The sequence below is a fragment of the Geospiza fortis genome, unplaced genomic scaffold (genome assembly GCF_000277835.1).
Source record: "Geospiza fortis unplaced genomic scaffold, GeoFor_1.0 scaffold992, whole genome shotgun sequence".
NCBI lineage: Eukaryota > Metazoa > Chordata > Aves > Passeriformes > Thraupidae > Geospiza > Geospiza fortis.
In genome coordinates this window covers 270,994-280,786 of record NW_005054625.1, presented here as the reverse complement: position 1 = coordinate 280,786, position 9,793 = coordinate 270,994, and the positions used below count along the sequence as shown (strand labels likewise).

The 9,793-nt window shown below is 44.4% G+C and overlaps 1 protein-coding gene across 1 annotated transcript; it reads right to left on the bottom strand.

Annotated features, from left to right (window-relative positions):
- Window positions 1-4,592: 4,592 nt before the first annotated feature.
- ZPBP2 (zona pellucida binding protein 2) lies at window positions 4,593-8,882 on the bottom strand. Its single transcript, XM_031064749.1, has 7 exons — window positions 8,810-8,882; window positions 8,216-8,341; window positions 7,747-7,908; window positions 6,806-7,024; window positions 5,690-5,775; window positions 4,927-5,104; window positions 4,593-4,663 (listed from the first exon to the last, which is right to left on the bottom strand). The coding sequence occupies exons 2-7, from the start codon at window positions 8,292-8,294 to the stop codon at window positions 4,647-4,649; spliced, it is 741 nt and encodes a 246-aa protein (XP_030920609.1). The 5' UTR covers window positions 8,295-8,341; window positions 8,810-8,882; the 3' UTR covers window positions 4,593-4,646.
- Window positions 8,883-9,793: the final 911 nt, after the last annotated feature.

Genomic DNA, 9,793 nt, shown 5'->3' with positions numbered 1-9,793 from the left:
AGACCCTGCTGAGAGTGGGAGCTGGCACTCGGCACGGTGGGCACGAGGGGCTCAGCATTAAAGGCAGCACTTCTCCTTCAGAAAATAATTAGAATCATCCCTTTTAATACCCCTCTCTGGGTAATTCGTTTCCTGATGTAGATTTATCCACAGGGATCAGCAGCAGGAGAATTAACAGCGTGACCTCCTTCTGTGTGTTCCAGCACGTCGGTAAATCTCCGTTATTAACTTCCAAGGAGTTCTGCCTGCCCGGCCTGCTCTCCTCTCCAGGATGGAGGAAAACGTGTCACTGGGGCAGGATCTGTGACCTGAATCCTCTTGGCAGGGATGACTCTTTGCCTGCCTGGCCCTGGAATCCCTTGGGATCACAGGGATGGAGGAGTGTCCCCAGGAAACCCCCAGGATGTACCAGGGGATGGTGGGTTTGTGCTCCCAGCAGCAGGGCTGGTGGCAGGGAGGGCTTTGGGAGAAAGTTTTGGGAGGAAGTTTTGGGAGAAACCTTGTTTTCCCCTGCCTACAAGTGGAGCGTGTTCCCAGACTGCATCTTGAACTTTGAACTGATTAGATTTCCAAGAGGGAAGGAAGGATGTCTAACTGTTTAATTTCCACAATTAGAAAAATATTTACCAATAATTAGGAGTGATGGCAGCAATTACACTGGGATTAAAGCCAGGCTACACTTCATCACCCGCCTTTCACTCAGGGACCTTATTTATTTCTTTCAGCCCCCAAAAAATCCATGTACAGCTGCATTGCTGCCAATAATGAATCATCCTTGTTCACTGCCTGCACAGGACTCATTAATCCAATGATGCCAGTGGTTCTAGGAAGGCTGCTGGGCACATCGTGTGGTCACTGGGCACGGGCAGGAGAAAATTTAATTTCAGTGGGTAGGAAAATGAAGCAGAGCTAAAAATCACAATAGCACTTCCTGTGCCTGTGGTTGAGAGCTCAGCGTTTCAGCCAGCCACACACTCCCCTCCAGACTCCCTGGTGATTTTCCTTCTCATCACTCGTCCAAGGCAGGCATGGCTGAGTCCAGGGATCATTTTCCAACAGCTGCTCTTTCAGGATGAAGTCGTACCAATTAATAAAATTGTGTCACCCTCAAAGTTTTCACTCTCATAGGGAAATGTTGTATTTCCAGGTACTTTTCCTGTCTTAGAAGAGCCAGGACCATCAGCATCTATGGTCTGGGGCTCAGCTTCATCCTCCTGTGGAAGCACCAGGGACCTGTGTCTGTGGCACCTGGGCACTCTTGGAACATCCTCGACTCTTGGTCAAGCTTTGTTTTCAAGCATCTTTCACCAAAATGGCTCCTGGTTGTGTCTTTGAGGGAATTCCTGGGGAATGGATTAGCCAGGGATGCACCACATCCATGCCAGGTGTGAGGAGTACCTGGGATGTGCCTGTGTCCTACCTGCTTCCCACAGCCCCTCTCCTTTTCACCTGTGAGCAGGGGCCATGAGTTGTATCCTGGGCAGCTCTGTGGCTCCTTTAACTCCTCTTGCCTTAAATTTAGAGTAATTTGTGGGTTAATGAAGCTGCTGCAGGGAGTTACAAGAGAACTTTCCCACTGGAGCCAAAGTGTCACTGTCACCCGATGGATGAGTCCCATCACTGCCTGCAGCTCTGCAGTGGATGTTTGAACACGTGTTCCTTAAGTGTTTCTCAAGTGGGTTGTTCCAGGCAGCTCTGATGGGAAAACAATGGGCTGCAGTTTCCAGCTGGCAGATTATTCCTGTTATTTTTGCCATTTGTGGATGTTTCAAAGCTCTCATGTGCTGTCAGTACGTGCTGAGATCCAGGAGGTCTGTGTGGAGAAGAGGACAGGAAGTTTGAAGTTCTGAATTTATTTTTTGTGAGGACTCCTTAGTGTTCTCAAGGTGTTGTGATGGTCCTTGGCACAGAGTGAGGTTGGTTGGAGCTGTGGGACCAGGGCAGGTTTAAGTGGGGGTTCAAAGGGCTGAGCCTCACAGGGGTGATGGAGTTGCCCCACCTCACCCACAGCATTTGGCACAGCCCAGTTTTCTGTGATTCCTCCTGTAAAGCCAGAGCCAAGCAGAAGAAGAGGATTTGAGGGTTTAAAGCAGTGAGGAAAGATCTTGCAGAGCTGTTGCAGCTGTGGGAGGTAAAGAGGGATGGGAAGAGTTGAGGTGAGAGCTGCTCACAGGGATTTGTATATCCTGAGATGTGACAGGGAAGAGAGAGGTGTGAGGGATGGTGTCAGCCACGGAAGGCTCAGCTGCTGCCCCAGGCACCCAGCTCCAGCTGGATGCAGAGGACTTTCACACAGGAAAGGTCAGAGAGAAGCCACTTCCTGTCAGGTTTTTATGAGTCTCCACAGAATTGCTGACATAAACTCCTTTGCAATGTGATGCTTAAATATTTGAGCTATTTTTTTCTGCTTTTAGAATCATAGAATTCCATGATGGTTTGGGTTGGAAGGGATATTAAAACTCATCAACTGCACCCCCTGTCAGGGCAGGGACAACTTCCACTGTCCCAGGTTGCTCCAAGCTCTGCCCAGCCTGGCCTTGGACACTTCCAGGGATCCAGGAGCAGCCACTGCTCCTCTGGGCACCCTGTGCCAAGGTCTCACCACCCCTACAGGGAAGGATTTCCTCTGTGTATCCAACTTAAATTTTCCCACTCAGTTTGATGCCCACTGAAGAAGTGAAGGTGCTGTAAGAGCTTTCAGGAGGAAGTACAGTTCATTTGTGACTCTCCATGGCACTTTGTAGGTACTTACACTTTTTTTCCCCTCATAATTGATGCATGTGGCATTTCCTCCTGCTGAAATAGGCCAAGAGAAGCAGGCAGCACCGCTGAGCCCGGCTGCTTCATCTGTCTCAGCCTGAGCTGTGCACAGTGTCCAGTTGGCAGCCAGGATAATCAGCCCAAGGGCAGTGGAAATGCTCATTACAGCACACTTTATTCCTTAGTATTTAATAAGTAATGACTCTGAAAAGCTCGGAGCGGGGTCTGTGCCCGTGCTGTCTCCTGCTGTGTTCCTGTCACTATGGATAAGTTAAACTGGGTTGAATCGGGTCGATTTTTGGATGAATACTCACCAAGGAATTTCGAGATGTTGTAAGAAGTTGGGGCTGTTGAGTGGGAGGTGCTTCTTCTGCTTGAGTTAGTTTTGCATTGTGAAAAAAGGAGGGAAGCTAGGCACTGCTTTCAAGAAACTGAGTTCTCTGATGTCCCTCAATAAAGTGAGTCTGGAAGGGAAGAACTCCCACAGGGAACAGCTTGGAAAGAAGCTCTGAAAGCCAATGTTCCAGGAGCTGAGGCTCAGCTGGGGCTGGGGAACAGTTGGAATTCCACATGAATTTCTTGATAGTGCTCAAATAATCTTTACTCACTCTGTGAGCAGGGTGATGGATCACTGCAGATCCAGCAGCTAACCTTCCAAAGCAGCTTGGGGTGAGGTTTCTCTGGGAAGAAAACGTTCCCATTAGCTCAGTGCTTTGGCAATTTGTATCATCCGGTGAACTGGTCAGGAATTCACAGCTGGTGTAAGAGGATCGGCTGTTCCTGCAGCACCTGGGGCCAGCCGGGCCCTGCACGAGGCTTTGGTGCAGCAGGAGGACGTGGAAGAGGCTCTGCAGACTCTCTGCTTCCCTCTGGAATATTCCATCTTTATTCTGGGGACAAGGAGAGAGCCATAACCTAGGTTCTTAATCCTCCTGAATGCTGGGCTGTGTAATCTGTTACTCGCCCTCTCTTTTGTCTTGGAGATCTGATTTTCCTTTCTCCTCATGTCCAGGCTGGAACATTTCAGAAACAGTGAAAGAAATGTGGGGGGAAAAAACAACAGGGGGGAACGTAATGTTTTTAAATCTCAAAGATCAAATACTTCTGTTAATATCTGCTAGAAATTCCTCACAGAGATTTTGGCATATGCCAGTCTGGCACATAACTCCACGACAGCCACCTGCCATCCTGCCTGGAATTGTTTGCAGCTCCTTTGTGTTCTCTGAGCAGCACAAAGCTGTGGCGTGTCTGGTGTCACCACCAAGTAACAGACTCTGCACTAAGCCACGTGACAAACTTCCTTTTTTTCCCATTTAATTAGTTTTCCTTGCATGAACACTGTGTTTTAAGCAGTGCTTTTTCCAGTCTAAGGGGTCCCTGAACACCGGAAAACCTAGGGGTGTATGAATGAGGATGTTTTGTTCCAAAGAGAATGGAGGATTCCAGGATTGGCAGCTAAAATGAAAAGAACACCACAACACCAAGAATTCTTTCACAGCTGCTCTTTGGCTTTCCAGTCTCTGCCAGTTTAATGACAAGATTTTGCTCCATACATTCTGGCTTCAGGCCTGGCACAGGTCTGACACGTCACCTCATTGTTGGGACTGTAAGTTCCAGGATCACAAACCACTGTGAAGAGAACAGAGTTGGGGTTCCAGCCGCTTTCCCCCCATTTTAGGGGGACCACCAGACATCCCTGTGAGCCTTCCCAGTGCCCTGTGGGAGCTCCAACCTTTCCAGAGCTCCCTGAATCTCTGGCTAAATCCCCCCCAACTCTACATCCTGCAGCAGGTGCTGCAAAAGAACTTGAAAAATCAGCAGAGAATTTTCTAGCAGGATTTCCATGAGAGGAATGGTTTCTTATGGGCTTTGGATCCTGAGGATTGTCACTCACCAGTGACACCTGGAAGGAAAGAAACCCACTGCACTACTTCTACTTTGCTTGGAAATCCAACTACCCCTGTGAATGCACTGACACGCTCCACTGGCTCATTTCCTATCATTACTTTATAACTATAATGTGAATATCCTCCCAAAGGATGAACAAAAATATCCCTGCTTTTGACCCCAATATTTCCCTCATCCTCCCCAGAGCTCTGTGCCCAGCTCTAATCAGCTATATTTAAATCAATGAGCTATATTTAAAAGGATGTATTTTATATTTACCACAGCAGCTGGCACAGTTCTGGTGGGTGTGGTGGTTTCTCCCAAAACCTGGTCGACAGCTGTCGATGGGAGTCATGGAGAAGCTGTTGTCCATGTACTGTATTGTAGGAACTGCCTGAAACTCAGTCTTCAAAACGTGCTTTAGCTGATGGAAAAACTTCCCAATTCGCTCTGCTGCCTAAAATTTAAAAATATTGGGAGAATAAAAGCATAGTCAGTTAATTTTTGTTGATTTAAAAATATCAGGAAATATTTTCTAGTCTGGATTTTCACACACTGAGTTGTCACCTTAGGTGGGAATGTTCCTTGGCTTCAAGGGGCCTGGATTCAGACCTAAGATGTGAGCTGATCCCAGGATTTAATATTTAGAAGGCAGAGAGAATAGATTTTAGAAATTTGCTACAGTAGACTTACTATAAATTGCATTCCATTGACCAAATCATAAATCAAAAATTTCATTTAGAGGACTGGAAGCTCAATATAAATAATAATGTTTATCCTTCTTTATTATTAGAAGCAAATACAAAGCAAGTAATGAGCCTGATGTTTTAACTGGTTTTTTTTTAAGCTATTTGTATAAATTCCACTTCTAAACCCATTTTTCTTCCTGGATGGAATTATTTTAAATCCATGAATCATCAATTACAATATTAATCCCACAAAACCTGGGTAAAGATGGATTACTAGCAGTCATATCTACAGGAGCTAAGGCAGAGGTGGGTGTTAAAGAGGCAGAGAAGACATGAGGTGACTGACACAGAACCTGTCGGACTCTCCTGTTTGTCACATCTTGACAGTCATAAGGAAACTCCTGGCAAACTTCTTCCCATCCTGGTGCAAATGGATTGACTGTGGATGGAGGAAAAAAGATCCATGAAAAAGGGGGAAAATGATAGATTAGGTCCTTGTGGTTTTTATCCAGTTCCTTCCTCTGTTTAGTAGGAGTCAGATGTCAATCAATATAAAATTGAGGGGAAATACACTAAGCTGAGAGAATGGAATGAATGAAAGTCTCACATAGCAACCTCAGTGTCCTAAAAGGACTGAAGTTTTATGTAAAATTAAAAATCTTTGGGTCATGAAAGTTTCTTTACTTTGTTTAGGGAAAAATATCCACAAAACTGTTCCATAACCTGTTGGATGGTCTCTCTTAGTGCGTGGTGAGAACAGATGCAGAAGTGAATGTGGTCAGAGAATTAAAGAATAATTTCCTTCTCTCAGTGACAAGCCATCTCTAACTCAAGGCAGCATCAGCTGATTTAAGTTGTTTGTGAAGTGAAACCACCTCAGTATTGCCATGAGGGAGCAGTGAGGCTCTTGCTTTAGCTCTGTGCAGTTTCCTAGAATCAAGCAAAAAATTCAAGGCTGGGCTGGATGGGACTTTCCAGTTGGTCCAGTGGAAGGTGTCCTTGCCTGAGCCAGAGGAGGGAACTGAATGAGCTTTAAGGTCCCTTCCTACCCAAATAATTCTGTGATTCTAAAACCAGAGTGGTCCCAGACTTACTAAAAATCAAATCCTGAAAACCTAAATATGACAGTGACATTAGGGCATATTATGGGCTGTCTCCTTCCAACAATCCTCTCTAACCTTGGTAACCACAGCTCTCTCTAGGATTGTAAAAAGTTGAACGTTAAATTTAACATAAAAACTGCGTTTTAGCTCCATCTGTGGGCAACAACAAAAATCACAGGGACTCCAAAAAAAAAAAAAAAACAAAAAACCAAAAAAAACCAACCAAACCAAAAAAACCCAAATCAAACCCGGAACAACTTTCGGAGGTGCTCTTGTCTCTGCTGTTTTTCAGACATTGTTTGTAGCACTCACATGTTGCTCATAACAATAAACGATCCCTCCCAAACAAGCACTGAAATGGGTTACCTAGAAAATTAACAAACAGCTCATACTGGAGGCCGTCCTTTGGTGTCCTGATAGAGTGGCACTTGTAGGATGACCCTGTGATGTGGCAGGTCAGGTGGGAGATGCTGCTGTTGAGGATTTTTTTTAATATCTTGATGAACAAGTCGTTGTTTCTCAGCCTGCAACCCGTTGTGCTGAAGCGAACAGACACCTGATAGGCATGGTCAGCTTCCCTGTAGGCTGGGAGGAAATGGCTTGGGTGTGAGTCTGGGGTCTAATCATTGATTGAATCTTAGATTATCAGTTTTTTGTATCTGAAATATGGGCTTTTATTCAAAAGTAAATAAATAAATAAAGCACTGTCAATAATTGTGTCATAACATGTTTGTCTTTGACAGAGCTGACTCAAGAGTAAGAGATATTTTAGTTTGAAGTATGCAAGAATTTATGTACTTCATGGAGACTCTGTACCCAATAATAAAAACAAAAAAAAGGAGGTAAAATGGCTCAGAACCAGCATGTCTGCAAAGCTGTGTGTCTGAAACAGATTGGTGCCAATTCTATGCAATTATGGTGTAGGAGTAATTTTATTATTATTTTAAAAGTTAGTGTTTCTCAAGCATTTTTTGGCTTGTTACGTTGTGGGTGGGAAGTGATGTTGGTGAAGAGTGGTTACAAGAGGTGGAAGGAGCTGGAGTGCAGATCTCAGATAACTCTGGAATTCTTGCAGTTAATTCTATACCTAAGGGTAGAGATTATTTTATTGCCATATATCCTTGGGAACATGAATATTAAACTTTTTCCAAAATCATGAAAAGGTGCATGTATGTCTATAAGCAAAAAAAAAAAATTCTATTCTGGGATAAAATTTTAATTATTTTGATGTTTTTTAATCAAGCCCTGCAATAAACACAGAGCTCACAAACCCAGCAATGTGCTTACTCCTAACTTGGCAATCTTACCATAAACCATGAATTTATAGGCCTCAACCATTTCTGTTTCTTCCTGTGTTGTGGTTTCGATGACTTTGTGGGAGAGAGTACAAGTGTAGGCACCAGACATTGGCACCATGAAGCCCATCACCATCAGCTTCCCTGTCTCTGTCAGATTCACATAGCTTTGCCCTAAAATAGAAATATTGCATTATCAGAAATGTCCACTTTTTGATGTATTTAGAATATTTGAAGAAGAAATCTTGCTCCTGTACATAATGATGCTGGTTTGTGTTAGCCTAGAACGATCTAAAATTTATGACTTTTAGGATTTACTACAAATTTCCTTTTTAGCAAAAGTATTTGTAACTTTTAGAGGGAGAAGGGAAATGGAGTTTAATGTCAGAACTTGTGGAAATATCTGGCAAAGGGCTAAGAAACCACTGGGGGGTGTGAATAGAAAGAAGAAAAATATATGATATTTTTAGTTTGAACTAACCTTGTAAAACTCTTCCATCTGGACCCGTCCACAAATAGATGGGATCTATTATTCTTTCTTGAGAAAGAGCCAAATCCATACAGACCAGGAATGGGCTGTTTGTGAACACCTTAACATACACATTCACTGCAACACAGAATCAGGTAAATTATGTAAAATGCTGACAAAGAATGAAATCACACACAAAAAAACCCTAATTGAAAATTGTGTTTAAAGTGTGTTTTTCAGTTTTGGACTTGCAAAGCGTAATATTAAAGATTAATCTCCATTTGTTCTTAATTAATATCCTGGAACTGTCCACAGTGTGGCTGGTGCTGACTGTTAGAGGGAGACACTTGTGTCCCACACACAAACTGTGGTACAGGGATAAAAAAAGCACCAGATTTTTCAGTGAAACCCTCACTTTGATATTAAATTTTCATCAGTTCTTCCAGCAGCACTATGGGACAAAATATATTTCCATCCTCATCCCCCTTTCTCTTGTTCCTACACATACAAGGTTCCATGTGTACTGGTGCTACATAATGATCCTGGGCTTAAAACTACAAATTCCAGTAAATATTGAATCTAGATAGGAAAAAATAACAAGTTTACCTTCATGCCTGATGTCACCATAAACTTCATTCTTTCCAATTAAATCAATAGATTGCTCTTCCTTCAGTTCTGCTCTCACTGCAGGGAAAAGTAATTGGAATATTAGGGATCAATCTAAATGGCTGATTGTTAATCCTTTATTTCACCCTGGCTTTTGTCACATTTTGTTATGAAGGTTTTTGTGACAAGAATCCCCAGAAGAGGCAGAAATTATTGGAAATAGGGTTTTTGTTTCAGGCCATGGGCACACTGGGGTGGTCCTGCTTGCCTGTTGTGTCCCAGGGTTGAGCCTGGGGGACAGTGGGGTGCCACTGGAACCTATGACAACCCCTCTTAAGGGGCTTCATCTCCCACTCTGAGGGAAGGTTTTTTGAGGACATTTGTCCCCCACAGTGGAGATGTCCCACCAATGGGATATCAATGGAGCCCACCTGTTCCTTCTCGAGGGGCTTCATCATCTACTCTGAGGGAAGGTTTTTTGGGGACATTTGTCTCTCAGAGGGAAGGTTTTTGGGGACATTTTTCCCTCAGAGGGAAGATTTTTTGAGGACATTTGTCCCCCACATTGGAGATGTCCCACCAATGGGGTATGAATGGAGCCCACCTGTCTGCTCTTGAGGGGCTTCATCTCCCGCTCTGAGGGAAGGTTTTTGAGGGACATTTGTCCCTCAGAGGAAAGGTTTATTGGGGACATTTGTCCCCTCACAGTGGAGATGTCCCACCAATGGCGTATCAACTGAGGCCACCTGTCCTGTCTTGAGGGGCTTCATCTCCCACACTGAGGGAAGGCTTTTTGGGGACATTTGTCCCTCACAGTGGAGAGGCACCCACCAATGGGATGTCGATGGAACTGCTCACTCTATCCCCTCTTGAGGGGCTTCAATCTGCCCCTCTGAGGGAATATTCTATGGGGACCCCCACCCCCCCAGCACAGCTGATACCCTCCGACCCCCTCTACCCCCCTCTGAGCGGACCAGCCTCACA